The 19,307-nt window shown below is 37.2% G+C and overlaps 1 protein-coding gene across 2 annotated transcripts in view; it reads right to left on the reverse strand.

The window, feature by feature from the left end:
• PIEZO2 (piezo type mechanosensitive ion channel component 2) overlaps positions 1-19,307 on the reverse strand; it is a 449,399-nt gene that overhangs the window by 131,852 nt on the left and 298,240 nt on the right. For both annotated transcript variants that reach the window (XM_012746201.2, XM_075993690.1), the window contains exons 8-13: positions 12,546-12,708; positions 11,280-11,399; positions 8,360-8,398; positions 7,295-7,433; positions 4,389-4,537; positions 1,249-1,479 (exon numbers count right to left, since the gene is read on the reverse strand). In XM_012746201.2, the coding sequence (XP_012601655.2) occupies positions 1,249-1,479; positions 4,389-4,537; positions 7,295-7,433; positions 8,360-8,398; positions 11,280-11,399; positions 12,546-12,708 (841 nt within the window). The remainder of the gene's footprint in view (positions 1-1,248; positions 1,480-4,388; positions 4,538-7,294; positions 7,434-8,359; positions 8,399-11,279; positions 11,400-12,545; positions 12,709-19,307) is intronic.

Consider the following 19,307-nt stretch of genomic DNA (forward strand, 5'->3'; position numbering starts at 1 on the left):
CATGGGAGTTTGGGATGAATGAATAAATGAATGAATAAACTTTCCATGGTCCACAAACACAGGGATTATGGTATCACCTTTAACTGTCAATAGCATTCACTTGTTAGAATTTTTTTCCTTTACTCCAATACCCCTTCACCAAAAAAATCTGTTATGAGGACTGACATCCCATTTACACTGATTGTCTTGGATAGGGGGTGTCTGGTAACCCTTAAAGCAGGTGGTTGCTCCCAGGAAAAGTGAATTTCATGTGATGCAAATGTCTCCTTCAGAGATATTAATTTTAAAAACTCATTCAATATATTCACATTTGATTTACTGTCTTAATGAAGTCAGCAACAGAAAGTGAATGTGTATTTAGTCTGCTACTTTGTTAACAAAAGAAACAAACAGGAAGTTGCACCTAATCTTCTGAAATAAAACTATTAAATAGCCCATGAAAACAAATGAGTAGTGAAAAGATTATGAACTTTCTAACTCAGATGAAGGCATATCATATAATCAGTAGAAGAAAAAAATGCAAGTGCCATTCTTAATTTTTACTACTAAAAATGTTTTATGCAGCAAGTCCCTAACCTTTCTGGCATCAGGGAACAGTTTCATGGAAGACAAATTCTCCATGGACCAGGGGCGGGAGAAGGATGGCGAGCAATGGGAGTGGCTATAAATACAGATGAGGCTTCTCTTCCTTCCTGGCTCTGTCAGCTGCCACTCACCTCCTGCTGTGCGGCCCAGTTACTAACAGGCTACAGACTGGTATCAGTCTCTGGCCAGGAGTTGGGGACCTCAGTTTTATAGGACATAATTGGAGGAAAAATGTTGCCATTAATAAGCAATACTTATATAAAACAGCAATGTGCTAAGCATGTTTTACAAATTGATAATCTATCAAAGAAAGTCTGCTAACCTCATGATATATTTTATATGGTATTTTCCTATTTCCACATCTAATTTCTACTAGAGTGCAATTTATACTAAAAAATAATTTATATTATAATTTTTCTTTGAGTGGAAAGTATTGTCATTTTTAAGTAAAAGCTAAAATCATGGTGTAACATAATGTTAATGTTTAAATTATAGAGACCTTTAAGCACTGTAAATTATCTCTTCCCATCACATGTATCTGTTTGCTTTGCAAAGCAGTGAATATTTGGAGCCTGTTTTTGTTAGGTTTCTCTTAGTTATGATTATTAAAATTTTTGTGGTTTTGTGCCATTGTTTTGTTTTCTTGTTTTCCTATTCACTTACCTTTGAAGCAAGTTCTCCTGGCTCTTTCTTTTCTAAAAATCCTGGGACCTTTTTAATTTCAGGAAGCTCAAAACTCCATATATACTGTAATATCAACAATAGATTTCCATAAACCACCATGAAAGGAGAGCTGATCATGGCATATTTTCTTCTGTTGCGAATCATCCAAAGAGTGCACGACCAGATAAGCAGCACGAACGTCAACCAGCTATGATAGGTGATGCTCCAGGCCTGGAGGGAGAAAAGATGAGATGATAATGGTCAATACAATGCACAGTCCCCTCACACTGGTAAGTTAAAATTTATCTAAAACGAAAAGGTAAATAATATTCAAAGGAGGGAAAGAAGAGTTGTGGTGCAGTAATGGAGACTGCAACCTGTGGCACAGAAAAGGAAGAAAACAGAAATACTGATTGTGCTGAGAATGACATTGCTTCCCTATAAGGGAATAGGGTCAAAGGCAAAAGGTGTCTTCATTCCAAGTCTGTTTCCCTTGAGCACCAAATCTCTTGTTCTTTACCTTACTTTACAGTATTACAAATAACCGTGTTTTCTCCTTCCCCCGCCCCAAATAGTCTGCAGTCAGCAATTATTTTTAAGTGATGAGTGAGTGTGGGCCATTTTTGAGGCTAAGAAATATAAGCTTTGAGAATCAATAGGTTAACCATAAAAGTTGGACTTCAGGGATCACGCTTGGTAGATGACCCAAGAAGATATACATGATGGAAATTAGAAGATTGACATGAAGAAGCTGCATGTTAGGCTTCCGCACATCCAAGACCACAAAGCCAAGTAAATAAAGGCCAACCTTAGCTTCTGTCCTGTAAGAGTTGGGACTAAAAACCAATCAGACCGTCTTCCATTCATGTTAAACTTTCAAAGAATCAGACATGTGTCTCATCTGGAAGCTACCAGGACAATATGTATAGCAGGCTCACAAATGCTTTAACTTCAGGAAATCTGTTATCTTCTTTTGTAATCTGATACTATATTTTTTTGGTGAAAAGACCTTTAAAAATATTTTCTAGATATGTTTGAGCTAATTGAAATCAATCACATTCCCGAATATCATAAATATCAAGAGTTAGTTTTAAGGTTCAAATGTTTTACAAATCTATTTTGCTTCTGGAAATTAGATAGGTATTAAGATAAATGAAGTCAGCATGGAATAAACAAATACTTCCTCTCAGCAATTTGCAAATCTGTCCTAAAGCACTACCAGTTTTTTTAAGTGATAATTTAAATTGTTGGTTAAATATATATAATAATTATAAACAGGAAATTTAAATTCCTTTTATCAAAATTAAGTTAGTGAATGACAACTAGTACCAAGTCTAGTTTTCATGAATTATTTTCATGAAATTATTATTTCTTGGAAATAGAATTTATCAAAGGTTAGGTAATATTTAATGTATTGATGTTAAGTAACACATTTAATAGATTTGCATTAAATAATATATTTAATGCATTTATCCCAGTATGAAATGCAGATATAACTCCTCCATTTTTTGTGTGTCCTAGGAAAATAATTTTCAATTTTCATGGATATTATAATTCCAGCAGATCCTCCCTTCCCAGCCCCTTCATTATTCTTGTTTGGGAGGATGAGGGAGAAAAAGAAATTATGAACATTAAAAAAAACTGTCTCTTCTTTTTAATGCCAAGTCACATGAACCTTCCAGTTGTGGTAGTTGGATAGTAGAATCTGCATTGTGTTGTTTCTTATGTTCAGTTTCAGAATTGTCTCGATAGTTAGTATATTTGTACATTGTATTTTTTAAATAAATGCTGATATCACTTTAACGGAAGTGACTTCTCAGAACTTCTGTTTCTGTGATTAAGAAGTCTGTAATAAGGAGCTTCCATGGAAGGAAGGCACTTTTAAAACATTAATATCATGGCTCCATTAATATAATGGTACCAGACAAGCACACATCTTTAATGAAGGATTGTGTTGTTTTACAATAGATTTTTTTCTATTGAGTAACAAAATGTATATTCAAAGATTTTTTCCAATCTCTATTTCTTTAAAGAAAAAAATCAAACTTACCTGGTTCAGGGAGAAAAAAAATAATTATATATTTTTTTGAATTCAGAATCAGAATTATAAATTGCATTTACAATATGTTTGATATTTAACAATTAGAGATTTACTGTAATTTAAAGTAGAGGCTGAGAGATAGAAAATGTCAAAAGGTAACTGAAGAGCAGAGAATTAATTTCATGTAAAGAATAGACCTGGCAATCCCCAAGAGCACCTTCAATTTCAAGGAGCTTTCTTTCTCCTAGCCTTCCCTTATGTGAGGTTGTGTTCCTCACTAGAAACTACAGTTGAGTTATGTATGGGTTCATCTGGGAATCATGTTGACTAAGTGCCTGTGGAAACTGTGTCTAGGTACTTTTTCCCCCTAGAGTTATAGAATATTTTTATTTTTTATCTTCAAAAGTGTCCACGGGATCCCATCACTGACCACAGAATTTGAAAGAGTTGCATTTTAAACAAGAATATTAGGTTTCCCAAAAATAAATCAGCTTCCTCAAGAAAATTTGTTTTTAGAGCTTCTGTTATCTTCTGTCTAGAGGCCAAAGGATTATTTCGGAAGCTATGATGTCGGATATGGAGAATGTATCTAGTAGAGGTGACAGAAACGTGCATAAACTGAGAGCTCACAATTGGAACAGGCTCTTGAGAACCATGGTTGCTTGATGCTCATATTGGTAAGAAGTTATTACAGATAAGATGAAACAGTCTCACCCAAATCTAAGGCAAGATATGAATATAACTCTCAACATCTGAAGGAAATAAAATCAGCCTCTATTAACCTTGAACACTTCAGTCTTTTAGAAAAACTACCCAATATGTCCTCTGAAGTTTGCAAAATAGGGAAGAGCCTGACTGATAAGCTAATTTGAGAGAAATGTGCTAATATTTAAAGGGAGGAAAAGTAGAGTTGAAAGGATATGATTTTGCAACCTATAGTATAAAAATCCCATGAAAAATTAACAGAGCAGACCATTCTCTGTGAAGGCATTGGGAAGACTACTATACTTATGCTGGCCCTGAGAGGACGGTGGAGCTCAGAGCCTGCAGGGCTGTGGGCACCACTTCTCCAACCCCTGCCGCTGCCGCCCATACGCACCATCATGGCAATGAGGGCACAGATGTAGCTTTGTTTCATAATGAATTGGAACACGGAGACCATGGCATGAACTTTGACGCTTCTTTTCTCCTCGTGGCTTTGTTCCTCTTCAAATTCTTCTTTCTCTTCCTCCTCTTCCTCTTTCTTTTCTAGATGGAAACATATTTTATGTAATTATTTATGCAAACATGAAATTTGTATAAATGTTCCAAGCAGTAAAGCACATGTATGATTTTGACACAGCCTTTTATTTAAGACTTCAGAAATCATTTCCAATTAATAAAGCACTCAGAATTCAAACAGAATCAGTACGTTCTGCCTGGTCAGTGTAACAGGCTCTGCACTCAGAAATTATGGGAAGAAAATTTCCATTTGAGAGGGTATAGAAAACTTCCATTTCCTGGCATTCATGCCCTTGTGTGAGCCCTTCCCCCTGAGTGTAGGCAGGACCTGGGACAGGCTTCTAAAAAACAGAGCACTTCAAAAGTGATGGAGCGTCACTTCCAAGATTCAGTTTCAAAACACTGTGGCTTTCACCTTGGGCACCTTCCCTCATTCTCTCATTCGCTTGTCCTGAGAGAAGCCAGCTTCCATGTTGTAAACTGCCCTGTGGTGAGGCTCAGGAGGTGAGAACTGATGTCTCTGCTGGGCAGCAGTCAGCAAGAGCCGAGGCCAGCTGGCCAACAGTGGGCTTGGAAATAGATTCTTCCCCACTCAAACCATCAGAAGAGATTGCAGCCCCAGCCAGGAGCCTCATAAACTACCCTAAGCTGTAGGCACCAACCTAGTCACACCCAGATTCCTGACCCAGGGAAACTGTATCACACTAAATGTTGTTTTAAGCTGCTAAATAAAGTGTCCTGTCTTTCTTGTTTGAGCTAAATGGGCTATATACACGTTGGTTAGAGAACCAAGTTTCCTAGCGCCATGAAGAGGAAGGATAAACTACTAAAATATCAGTGACCATGCATTCTACCCCACACAGGCTCCAAAATCAGGAGCAGAAACTTACTGGCTTTCATTCCTCCAGCAGGAGGATTGGATAACCCTAAGAGTTATAAGAGACAGCCTGCAGATCAGAGAAAGTGATGAAAACACTGCATGTAATGAATTTTAGAGTTATTTGCATACTACCTTTCTGGTTGTGACATATTTTGTGTGCATAGATTCAATGAAAAATAAAACACTCCTCAGCTTTTGTTTCACTTTTGAAAACTCAATTTATGATTTGAGTATTTTTCTATTGTCCTTGTCAGCAGTCAAAATTCTATTTATTTGTTCTCATATGAATAAAGTGTAAATAGATGGACATCTAGGCTGTGACCCGAACATCTCAAACATTAGAAGTCACAAATGCCAATTCTTGGGCCCTGCCCTTTGTGATACTGGCGTCAACGCTCTGAAGACCACACTTTGGAAAGCACTGAATTTCCTTAAGCTTTTCAGTTTAAACCTGAGTTGCAAACAAAAATACATGCATGTAGGAAGCAGAAAAGGGTAACAAATGGATAGAGTGTGATGCGGTGGAGCTCACAGGCACCATCTGCGGTTGGGGAATGCATGTGGCAGAGTGGGTGGCGGAGGGTGACTGACCTTGATTTAACCTTACTAAGGGATGTTGAATAATGTGGCTAACAGTTGTACAGTTAAGCAGGTGCACCCTCAAGGGCAACTGCAGGAAGTACAGATAAAGAATTACAAAGAACAGAACATCGGAATAAGCCTGATAAAGAATTATGCAGGGTGGGTATATACATACATAATGAGTGAGATGTGCACCATCTGGGGGATGGTCATGATGGAGACTCAGACTTTTGGGGGGAGGGGGGGAAATGGGCATTTATTGAAACCTTAAAATCTGTACCCCCATAATATGCCAAAATAAAAAAAAAATTAAAAAAAAAAAGAATTATGCAAAAGGCCCTCAGAGTAAGCACAATGTACCTAATGTACCTTTCATGCAAAGAGGATGGATAGCTGCTGGCCATTCTCTGAAGGAGGATAATGTCTAACAACACTAGTGTTAATCACATATAAATAGAGATACAAATCAAGTATAATTTGGTAGTCACTTAGCCACTACCTGCATGCTTCATGTATTGTACTTTTTTTGTCCTCAATACTACAGTTAGGTAATTCTGTCTTTATGGACTAGTGATTGGCAGTTGGTCCCCAGCAGTGGCCATGACAACAGAAGTCCAACTAACCTTGTAGAGAGGCAGGGACTAGTGTTGCCAGATGTTCATATTCTATAAGGGATTCCAGAAATTTTCATTTCTAGGTCAGAGCTACAGCTTTTAAAATGATGGTTACTATTTAAAGTTTAAAAAAATATTTCACCTGAGGGTGAAATCTCAGCCCCAGGCCACCGATTTGTCATCTCTAGTAACAGCTTGCTCTCCTTCACCACAATATATACTGAGAGAAAAGGCAGAAAAGCCATGTTCAAGTTTTTGTGTTCTCCTTTCTTTTTAATGTACAAAAAGGACTCTTTTTAAAAACACCCATACATTAGCCAGAAAACTATTGACCCTAATTACAACATCAACTAAAAGAAAGACCAACATACATATATACACATGTAGGTTAAATGCTATACATAAATTGACATGTTTAAAATGCTTTTTACTTTTTTTTCAAAGTATGTCCCAATTATGCTATTTATTTTGTATACAGTGATAGAATACAAATAGCAATATGCTAGGACAAAATATAGGCAGAGCTTAAAGAAATGGGCTTAATTATACTGACCATGGAAGTCATGCTTCCATACTTCATACTGTTTTGAAAAAAAGGAACCAAATCCAATAAACAGAAAACAAAAGAAAGAGAGAAGCCAAACTTATGAAAGAGAGAGAAATACAACCCCGTGCATAACGCGCGCCTTCCCTGGGGCGGCTCCTTACCTGAGGGTTCGTCGGAGGGTTCCCATCGGTACTGTGGGGTCGAGTACAGGTCGGCTTTGCCAGGGCCATTCTCCATGGGGAGGCTGGGGTGGATGGTGTGGTAGTCCACAGGGTTTCCATTCACAGTCACAAGCAGGCCCTGCATGGGTGCAGGGAAAATGACACCTGTCACAGCAGCTCTGGGTTTCTAATGTCAATATTCCCACCCTCCCTTCCTCACCTGGCAGTGAAGAGCTGAGTGCAAGCTGAACAATTTAGTCAACTATCCAAATATCTCAGCAAGATGTATCTTGCACATTCCCTCTCCAAATCCAGCCTCCATAAAGTGATCGCTATAAAAGGTGTATCAGATCTGATCTCACTTCTGTTGCAAACTGTGTGATGTACCCTCTGTGCTCAGTATAAAGTGCAAATGCTCCTAAAAGGCTGTCTGAGCCCTTCAGGATCTGTTCTTATTTCTTGGTTTCTTTAGCACTCGCCACTGTCTACCCCTTAGCCATCCTTCCAGCTCTATGGGACTCCACACCTTTCCTGGTCCTGGACCCAACTCTGCCCTGCCTCACACCCATGTAGCTCTGCACAGGATGAATGCAAATGTCCTTCAGGTCTCAGCTGAGACAGCACCCTCTGGTGTCTTTGTCTGACTGCAAGATTGCAATTCCCTCACTGCCTTGCTAAGTACAACTGCCTGTTTTTTCCCTCTGTCTTTTTGCCTTTACAATTTTTGAAACAAACATACAAATACACATATGCACAATGAACATGCAAGACTTCCTATTTAAAAAATGTAATAGGCATATTTACAAAACAAAATGATTTTAAAAACACCTCACAAAAAAGGCTTTTTAGAAGTTTAAATACATTATATATGATTACACTCAATCTCATATCATATGAGTTACTGTTTTAACAACAATCAACTAGATATAATTTCTGAAAAATTTGAAAAGCTTATGGAAATTTTATAGATCACTAAAATATTCTCAAAAGAGCTAATTCCATTTCAGTCAGTCACTTTCACATCACTTACATAAGAGTACATGATAATTCTAAGGGTATACTAACATCAGATGGCTTGTAGTCATCCTGGGTCATGGATAGAAGCTGCAAAGAGCAAAGCAGGATAGCATGTTAGTAAGGAAGCTGAAAGCATTTAATGCTAAACATTTAATGCTTCACTATATAAATACCCATTCTCTTTAACTCACTGGTGGCTAGTATGTTTAAACTGCCATGCAAAATATAAAGGGAAAAATAATTGAATTGGATGTTGCTGTTTATTATAACTATTTTCCAGCTTCTGAGGTTAACTTTTAATTATAACAGCAAATAAGCAACAATAAACTGCATGACCATAGAAGTTACTATGTTTTTCAATTATTTTGTTCTAATAGAATAAGCAGCTTAGTTTTATTACTCCTGGAACCCTTTAAGAAATCTGCAGAACTTTGAAAATATTTACTTTTCAGAAAGTAGAAGTTTCATGATAAAAAACTGATTTGTAGTAGAGTTTGAGCTTATTTTAAGACTTGCATACTGTCTACAACAAAATAATTATTATATGACTGTGCTTTTGAACCATATTAGTGTCAAGTGGTTTGGGCTTCCCCCAAATAATCATTAGCACAGCAAGTGGTTCTGTGACATTTTTGATTCAGGAGTCATTTACATTCTTAAAAATCACTGAGGGTCCCAAAGAGCTTTTATTTTTGTGAGTTCTATCTCTCAGTGCCTACTGTATTAGAAATTTAAGTGGGCATTTAAAGATATTTATTAACTCATTAAAAGTTTTAAAAAACCACTATATGTTAACATAAATAAATGATTCAAATAGCTATATTTTTATAAAAACTCTTTTTAAAGTTTCATTATTTTATACTTTTGCATAGCTTTTAAATGTCTGGCTTTTTAATAAGAGACAACTGGACTTCCAGATCGGTTTCTGTGTCCAATATGCTGTGATATGCTGTTTTGGTTGAAGTATACGAAGAAAATCTGGTTTCTCAGATGTATTCATTGAAAAGGAAGGACTATTTTAATAGTCTAACTAGATAATTGTGGATAGTAATTGCTACTACATCAAGCTCAACCAGTGGTAGTTTCTTGAAGGTCAGTTGTGCTGTGGAATCTGAGACTACATTACTGACCTTTTCATACTCCGTAACATTAAAACCCATTAATATATCTTACACCTTAAGCAGTGATTATTTTGAGGCTGTTGGTTTGGTAAGTTATACAGTTCTATCAAGTACTGACACATTTCATTATGTGATATTTGAAAAGCACATTTATTAACATCACAATGATCTCATCAAAAAAGCCCTTAAATATTAAAAGTTGTCAAGCTCTCAGTGGTGGATGCAAGTTTTCCAAAATTCTAAATTTTACTCAAGTACTGAAATTTTATCATTGCAACAAATGCTATTAGCTGTTTGCCTCTAAGTGTCAGGCTCCATTTATTTTTAAGAAATTGTCTGTCACATACCCAAATCTGAATAACTGTATTTGTCCATAGTTGTTCCCTTGGGTAAAAGTGGCTGCTATGGAAACACAGCGAGTTGAGCTCGCAATGCCTTTACTGGGCCCTGTACTTTTTATCATGACAGCAGTCATACTTTGTACATGGCACATTATGCAGACTTCCCATTTTGTCACACAGAATACAAAAAGACGTGCATGCCAAGGTTGAGATTTACGAAAATTAATAACTCTTTCTGGTTCATCGAGGATTTTCTTAAGTGAAACCAGCCTTGCTGTTCTGTCTTCCGTGTGAGCTTGGCAATGAACAGCTCGACCTACGATCACTACTCTGCGCTTTGGGGCCTCCACCTTGGTTTGGTGTCCAGTGCCGGCAGTTTACCCACTGTTACTTTTGTACCATCAAGGCAAAGATCTTATGTATTAGTATAGAAATAGTTTGGAGCTTGAGGACCCCTGCAAGGGTCTCAGAATCCCCAGGGGTCCACAGGCCTCACTCTGAAAACAGCTGGCCTATTGTCTGTTGATATCTGTCCTTTACTGAAATGTGAAAGATCATCCCGAAACTTGGTGAAGTGAGAGAGAAGAAATGGCCCTTGAAAGTCCCCAGATGTCTCAGGGCCCCATCTCTGCTCCACAGTGCTGTCACCCCCTAAGACAGCTCACTCACTGTCCTATCCTGTCTCAGCGCAGGGTAGCAGCACTGAGAGTAGGACCTTGTGTCTTAGAGAAACTCACCTGCCATCAAAGGAATCAGAGAACCCACTCCTCAATTCTCAGACATGCAGGGGGACAAAATGCTGACCCCATCCAAGAATTATGAGTATTTGTCTTTACAACGTTGCAAATAGGCCATTTTAACAAGTCAATAAAGCATTGACTCAGTTGAGTTCAAAATGGTCAATAAGTGATTAAAAGGTCATATGAATTATTTATTATATATAAAATATATGAGTTGTCTGAATTATCCAATTGTAATTCACTTTTCTTTGTCAACAAACACAGTTTCCTCAAAGTATTGAGAGATCCTCCAGCATATTCATACAGACTGTTTGGGTCTTCTCCAAGTGGTTATTGAGCTACTATTGTGGCCAGTTACCCCATTAGAGTGAAATTATTTTTTGCAATGTATTTCAACTTTGAAACTTTCATTCCCTCAGTGCTAACAAATTGCTTTGTTATATTTTGTTTGTTTTAAATATAAAATTATTTTTTAAAAAATTAACAACATTCTTTTTAGGATTAAGAGACTTCAGTAGGAAATACTGAAATATAAAATGCTATTCTTGTAGGGTCTGATGGGACTGTGATATTTCCTCTGGAAATCTTATGTTTTCTCTCTGAATGGAGCTCTCTGGTACTAAGCCTCCTAAATCAAACTATGTCTATAAACTGTGAGCAACTTGAATTTACATATGATATGATTATATAAGGGTCATATTCAACAGTAAAATACAGAAATAGAAAAATAAATTCGAGAATGGGAATTCCTTTCTTCATAGCTTACTTTTCTCTCATCTGTGGGGTAATGGGTTGCATACCACAGGCTCCGTCTCCTCTCGGCTGTTATTTGGATGGGGCTACAAGCCAGGGCTCTGTCCTCTTCCCTGGGCCTTTCATCCTGCACCTGAAACACAAAATCACAGGAACAGCTCTGCTTGCTGCGGCAGCTCCCTAAGCAGCCTGGGTGGCCACGAGAGAGCTTTGCATCTTTGCCTCAATATGACAATTTTTCAAAGTGAATGTTTACAATATATGGGATTCAATCTAGATACTTTTAAAAATGACAAAAATGCTGTTCTGTAATTGATAAATACATAATATTAAATATTCCCTGATTTCTACTAAGCCCCATCCATTACACAATATACTCTAATGTTAAATATCCACAGCTTTTCCACGTGTGTTCTAAATTGCAATAGAAAGCAGCTATGTAAATGTTCTTAGAATGCAGTTAACACTGTAAGCCTACGCCAGCCATTGGCAATTTTTAATTAACACAGTATTAGAAAGGGGAAATAAAGGCAAACTGAAGTCTTCTGTCACTGAAAGGGAAAAGAGGGGAGCCACCCAGTCTCGGTCCTCTCAGTGCTGCGTCCTTGCTAATGTTCCCATAGGGAATAAACTAGTCCTCAATTGTGCAGGAAGGAAATATCCTAATCCCCATCTTTCCACAATGGGATGCCCAGGAGGCTACAGGCACCAGGGAGAGCTAAGCTATCACTCTAACGTCCTCAGAGGCTAAGAGGGCTACAGGAGATTTGGGAACACCAATCACCACGTCAAACAGGGGTGTGTGGTCTCCGGGACTCGAGCTTTGTTGGCAAACATGGGTTTGAATCTGATCTGTACCATTCAGTAAATGTGAGATTTCAGAAAAATTTACCTCTCTAACCTCATTTTCCTCATCTGTAACAGGTGTATAATACCTATTCTTCAGAATTATTTAGTGGATTAAATGGGATAATATATGTAAACAGCCAAGCATATTATTGGGCACTTAGTAAGTTCCCAGTAAAATCGAGTCTTCCATTCTCCTCACCACCTGTCATTCTTAGCAGCACACAGCGATATCAGCAAAGGGAAGCTAGTCTTCCTCCTGACAGTATTTATATTCACTTAATACTCTTTGAAGAATTAATACACTACAACCATAACATTAGAGTGATATTGAATACAGTACTGATTCATCAGGAGGTGGTAGGAATGAATCATTTCACATGGAGATCAGGTTGCTTTGTAGACAAGATCATGAAAACCTTTTTATTCTTACTAGGGGTTCTTGCAGCCAGATGCGAATCAGAGTGGCCAGAGTATAGTACATCACTAGCAGCAGGATGGGGTTGGCGTGGTGATACCACGACAGTTCTGGGTTTACTATGATCTTCCAAGTACTCGAACAGTCTGTTTGAATTACTGATTTGATACCAAATAACCTGTTAAAAAACAAAGAAAAATGCTTTAGGAATGCAATAAGCTATATGTACCTGACATAGCATGAAAATACCTCGTTTTTAGTATTCATGAGCTATTCCTATTTTAATCTAGCCTATTGTAGATGTTTTAATATTTCAACTACCCTTCTGTATATATAACTATATCTTTAAGTAATATATGTAGACATATATAATATACATATAATATATACATCCTAAAATCATATGTGGTTGCATGTATAAAATTGATGCTGACACTAAACAGAATATACCAGATGATCTACCAGTTCAAATATCTAGCTAATACTAAATCCTTTCACACCTATTAGAAACTTATGTTTTAATTGTCAATCAGCCCTAGTAAAAGCCTGCATTATTAAAATGCCAAGTATGTGGTAACATGTTGCTAAGTCTAGCTAAATGAATGAGTATTTTGTTTTTTACTAAATTTAGCATTAGTTACTCAGTTAGTATTGATATTATTGGGCAAATATTGAAATTGGAGATAGTTCAGCCATAAAAGTCACATATTATATAGTGAATTTCTGTAAGATATATATTTCTGTCAAATTTCATTTATGGGAAATGTGATATTTCAAAGCTTTGTAATTAATCATTTACTTTGATATGACTTTATGAGATTTGTTAAATTTTGAAATGGTTTATTTTTTATGCTAATTTCTACTACATAACAGAATGTATCTGATTATATTAAAGACAAAATACACAAACATGATTCATTTAGAAATGTATTTTGAGGTGTAATTTTCCTAAGAAAATACTACTAAATGTATAAAACTTTTACATGTTAAATGTTTCATACCTTTGTTTTTTTTGCATCTTTTATGTGTGAACTTTCTTTCATTTTTATCTTACATTCTTCATTCAGTTAAAATATCTGCAATGACTGTATGTCCTTCAGTTGTAAAACCTGTCAGTACAATTATTGTTTATCTCAATGCAAGTGCAAGCTTAGTGTATTTATGGATGCAGATTTTAAAGTAAGCTTAATAAAAATTAAACTAACTTTCTCCAATTTTATCAGAAAAAAAGTTATACTAAAACTTGCTGTGAGTATAGGTCTTTTTTTCTTAAGTCCAGGCAGATTTTTTTTGTAGTTAGCATTTGAAAGAAAAATTTCCTAAATGAAAAAGGGTTATGTCCCACTTAGAATGGTGGGACTTTCTAAAAATGTTTTAGCAGCCTTAGATTAAAATGTAAATTTCCAGTCTAAAGTATATAGAACTGAAAGCTTTTTAGATGTAAAATCAGACCAGCTGGATAGTCTTTTTTGGGTTAGGTTCTAGCTACCAAGTACCCCTCCTTCTTGCCCCATACCTGGCACATAAGCTAGAAATAACCACATCAATCCTCAGTTTAAAAATACCTGCTTTGCCCAATCAGAAATTTAATTGTAATTTTGGCAGCTGTTTGTAAACAGAACTAGGCACCTTCTAAAAGACTTCATATCCCATTGACACTTCATACCTCACCACTGACATCATAACTGAATCCAAACTGATTTTGTACATTTCTACATGAAAACTCAAGAATCACACTTAACATTTTTTATTGCCAGTGTATGGACCTAACAGAAATGAGCAGAAACTATAGAATGGCAGCTTGTTGTCCTCTATAGAAAATGTTTTCTAATAGAGATATGAAAATACTATAAGCTCTAAGATTTCTATTTTTTAAGAGACTAGAATCTGTAGAAAAAATTCATAAACAGAATGAGAAATTTGTATTTGAAGTTCACATTCTTTTTGGCGCTGCAATTCTGGGACACTACGCAGCATCCATCTAGTATTTACTTTACTTAACCTTTATTTTCCAGGATTGCATCTTGATAGAGACACGTGAAGAAAAGTGACATCATAGCACCTGCCATCCATGAATTGTTCTGTCTGCAATCATATGATCTTGTGATATGTTTACTTGGTCAGAGCAAGATTTCATGGAAACTCTCTCTGTCTGTGGGTACTGGGGATGGATGCTGGGAAAAGTAGCTAGGAAGAAGAAAGAAGGGTATGGAATAGTTAGCCCAAAAAGGCTAGATGAGTAGATGCAAGAGAAGAGAAATCTCAAAGAACTGGTGAGATGTTGGTAGGTGGTGGGCTGAGGCTGGGGCTAGAGAGTCGGAGATTGGGCACAGTGACAGCAAAGACTTTCACCAATGACGCATCAGTAGATGTTTACTAACTTCATTCTATCTTGAGAGATACCCACATAATTCCTAGTGTCTTCACAGTGGTCCTGGTCTAGCATTCAAATGGATTAAATAAAACTATTAATATTTTTAAAATGTGTTGGTCACTAAAAGCACTCACAATGACTACCTTAAATCCCTCCATAGAAACCTATCTTTGCCTGAGAAGTATATGATGACACGGCTATGGAGCAGTGCATTCCAATTTATTGCTTATTTGGAAACAGAAAGATAAAGCATTTCTCTCCCATGTATTTGTAATATTCCTGTTTATCTTTGATCCCAGACCCAGCTCTACTGATAAAGTATACAGATGTATTTGGTAAGTGACTCGCCATCTCTGAGTGTTCAGTTCCTAATGAAATCTAATAAAGTTGGTGGCAGAGGTGTGAGGATATAAGTATGTGGAAAACAAAGGAAATTTTGGAGATCTTATCCTAAATACTTAAGATCCTACAGACTTTTCTATTTCCCAAAGGATGGCTGAAGACAGTTCCAAGTGATGTCCAGTTCCAGGTAGATACATCAGATCCTTGGGGCACACACTCCTGCTTTGGTACCTGGTCTGTCTGCTTTGATATTTCATGGCCAACATTTCTGTCCATAGAACAAATTTTGTTTCTCTTCTTGGACAATTAAAATGCCAAGGGTGCTCTCCTTGTCCCTAGTTTCTCTCCCTGCCACATTGTGACCACTGCCAGAGTTGCCTTCCGAAAGCTCAGGTTCAGCATGCCACCTTCCACTTCCTATTTCTCATTCCCCCATTGCCTAGAGAAGAACCCCAAGTCCTAACAAAGTATCCCTGAGGTCTTCAGCAACCTGGTCTCCTCTTCTTTCTCCCAGGCATGTAAACTTGAGCTTCACTGGACTGTTTGGGGTTTACCATAAAATCTCAGTCCCTTTGGTCTTGCTATTCTTTGTCTTTTCAGTAGTTGTGACTTTTATGGGGTCACCAAATCAAGAATGTACCAGGTGAGCTTTACCCACCCCCTGGCACAGAGGATCCAAGGACTAGGTGAGGCATGGCTTCATAGACTCTTTATCATCTCTCAGGGTAACTTCAGCTCCCAACTCCACTGCATCCCATAATATGTACAATATGTATTCCTACTAGGTATGCTCAGTCATCCCAAAATATTGCAGGGGTCACTCAGAAGACCAGCTGTCTAGGATGCATAATTATATTACTTCCATGGCCTCATCTGAACCTTTATGCTAATTTACCACAATTGGTCTTTGCTGTAAGCATAGGTTCTTCTTCATTCTTCCTTTCCATCCAGATATGCTCTATAGTTAGTGTAAAACAGTACCCAAAATCCAATTTCCAACACACTTCACTCATGTTCCTTCTTTTACTCCATTTGTTGCTGGTAGTTAACAGCCTTGACATCACCAAGGTCTAGCTCCACAGGCACTATCTCTAAGAAACTTCTACGATTTCTCCTCATTAGAATCAATTTGCCTTATGCTCCACAACAATTGTATTTGTAGTTATAATTTGAATTTTCACTATTTGTAGTTTTTGTGTTTGTTGCACTGCCCACTTTGATTCTAATTCCTTCGAAAAAGGGTGTATGTCTTTTTGTCATATACTGCTGTCTTTGTGGCAGTGCTTAGTGCATATTAATACAAGGCTTTAAACGTAAGTTTATTTAATTGAATTAAATACATGAAGAATAAGTTATACCATGAAGTTATAGCAGGTGATCATGATGCTGATAAGAGTAGAGACTAAGGGATGGCAAAGCTCTTGCTTTTAAAAAAGAAAGAGAGAAAGAAGGGGATAGTAAGAAACTGTGGACACACAAGCACATTTTACAGTTTTTAGAGAAACACTGTTGCTGCTCAAACCCCAACATCCATGATTTTTGTGCTCTCAATTTGAGAAATAAGAACACAGAATAAGGGTGTAACAAAGGCAACAACAATAAGAAAACCACTTTAACTTCTTTGAAGTATATCTTGGGCCCTATATAGCAGATGACTATTTCTGTTCTCTATTGGCTGCAAACAACAATCTTGAACTTTATCTTCTGAATGAACCAATATATAAATGTGGACTTAAGAGATAACGCTAGTTAGTTTTTAAAACTGAGAATCCAGATTTATAATTAAGAAACAATAAGAGATTTAAAAATCTAATAAGAACAAAATATGAAGCAGTCTGGAGGATTCCTTCAAGATCCTACAGCTGCACTCTACTCAAGTGACCGTGGGCAAACATTCATTCCATGTTTGTGGTGCTAGAGGGCATCACAGCCACAGGAAGTGTCCCTCATCACATCACTTGGATTATCCTCCCACTGTAGGGCCAAGTGTCCAGTTGATCTTCTCAGCATGGCTGGCCCTCTATGGACTCTTTACAGATGTCTATCCTGTTGCCCCATGGAGCACTTATTTTGCACTTTTTTCTCTCCCTCTGAAGCATTCATAACATCTGACAACATATGGTGAGCATGAATTGGCAGGGAATTTGTTTCTACTTGCACATGTTGGCAGATTTACAAAATCTCCACCTGTTTTCAGGTTCACTCCAGATCACATCTGCCTGGTCTCTAGTAATACAGAAACCCAGCCATTTGCAAAAAACACGTAATACTGAAAATAACAGCACACTTTTAAAACACTTTTAATTGTGGCAAAATACATATAATCATAAAATTGACCATTTTAACAATTTTTAAGTGTACAGTTCAGTGGTATTAACTACATTCACATTGTTGCAGAACATTTCGTCTCGCAGAACTGAAACTCTATACCCATTAAACAACAATGCCCTATTTCTTTCTCCTCCTGGCCCCTGGAAACCACCATTCTACTTTCTGTCTTTATGAATTTGACTACTAGGTAGCTCATATAATTGGAATCACACAGTATTTGTCTTTTAGTGACTGTCCTATTTCACCTCGTATGATGGCCTCAAGGTTCATTCATGTTGTAGCATGTATCAGAATTATCTTCCATTTTATAGCTGAATAATATTCCATTATATATCCATATATATCATTATATATATAATACATATACTATATGTATGTAGTACCACATTTTGTTTATCCATTCATATGTTGATGAGCATTCTACTTTTGACTATTGTGAATAACACTGCTATGAACATGGGTGTACAAATATCGCTTCAAGATCCTGTTTTCTTATAAAATGACTTTTTTGCCTTTGGGTACACTGATAGCCTTGACTTCAGTATGACACAATTCATCAATGTAACAAAAAACACTTGTACTCCCTAATTTTTTTAAATAAAAAGAAAGAGAGCCTGTTTTCAATTATTTTAGGTATATATAAGCAGAAATGGTTATATGGTGATTCTATTTTCAATAGAGGAATCTCCTCTATTGTTTGGGGAACCACCATACTCTTTTCCATAGTGGCTGTACCATTTTACATTCCCACCAGCAGTGCACTAGTGTTCCAATTTCTCCATATTCATGCCAATTCTTGTTATTTTATATCTTTTGAGAGTAGCTATCTTAATAGATATAAGATGGGACACTGTAGCTTTTTTTTTTTTTTTTTTTTTGAGACAGAGCCTTGCTTTGTTGCCTGGGCTAGAGTGCAGTGGCGTCAGCCTAGCTCACTGCAACCTCAAACTCCTGGGCTCAGGAGATCATCCTGCCTCAGCCTCCCAAGTAGCTGGGACTACAGCTGTGTGCCACCATGCCTAGCTAATATTTCTATTTTTGGTAGAGACGGGGTCTTGCTATGTTACTCAGGCTGGTCTCGAGCTCCCAGCCTCAAGCAATCTTCCCACCTCAGCCTCCCAAATTGCTAGGATTACAGGCGTGAGCCACTGTGCCTGGCTGTACACTTTTAATTTAGGCTTTTTTCCTCAAGAGATCAGAGTTCTAAGTCTAAAGCAAATTTTAATTTTTTTTAGGAAGCCAGGAAATATATTCAGTCCAACTAGCATAAAATGATTATTTGGAGGCAAATAATCCTTTAGAGAAAACATCTTTTAATAGTCTTTTCTTTTTTAACCTCACATCCTTTAATTGAAATAAATGGGGCACTGAATGTAGGAAGTAATGGCAAAGGAAAATTGTGCAGAAGAGGCAGATGTTCCTCAGGAAGTTGGAGAATTTGAGTATAAAATACAGGCACGAGGTCAGAAACCAGACTCAAAAGAGAGGAGGCTTGTTGAAGCATGGCTTAGAAGTTTGTGCCTTGTCAGAACCCCAGAGTGATCAGTCAAATGCTATTTTCATACCAGTTTCCCTGGAAAGGGGCTTGGTGGCAGATCCCAAGCAGAGGATTTAGAAACTTCAGGACACAAAAGAAGCTAAGTGAATCAGTAGCCGTTATCAGTAATCAGTGAGACACATTCATTTCTCGCCACTGAGTTTCCGGGAACAAGTAGCAAGCAGCCTTGAAG

This window comes from Microcebus murinus, chromosome 17 (assembly GCF_040939455.1).
Source record: "Microcebus murinus isolate Inina chromosome 17, M.murinus_Inina_mat1.0, whole genome shotgun sequence".
In the NCBI taxonomy this organism is placed as follows: Eukaryota; Metazoa; Chordata; class Mammalia; order Primates; family Cheirogaleidae; genus Microcebus; species Microcebus murinus.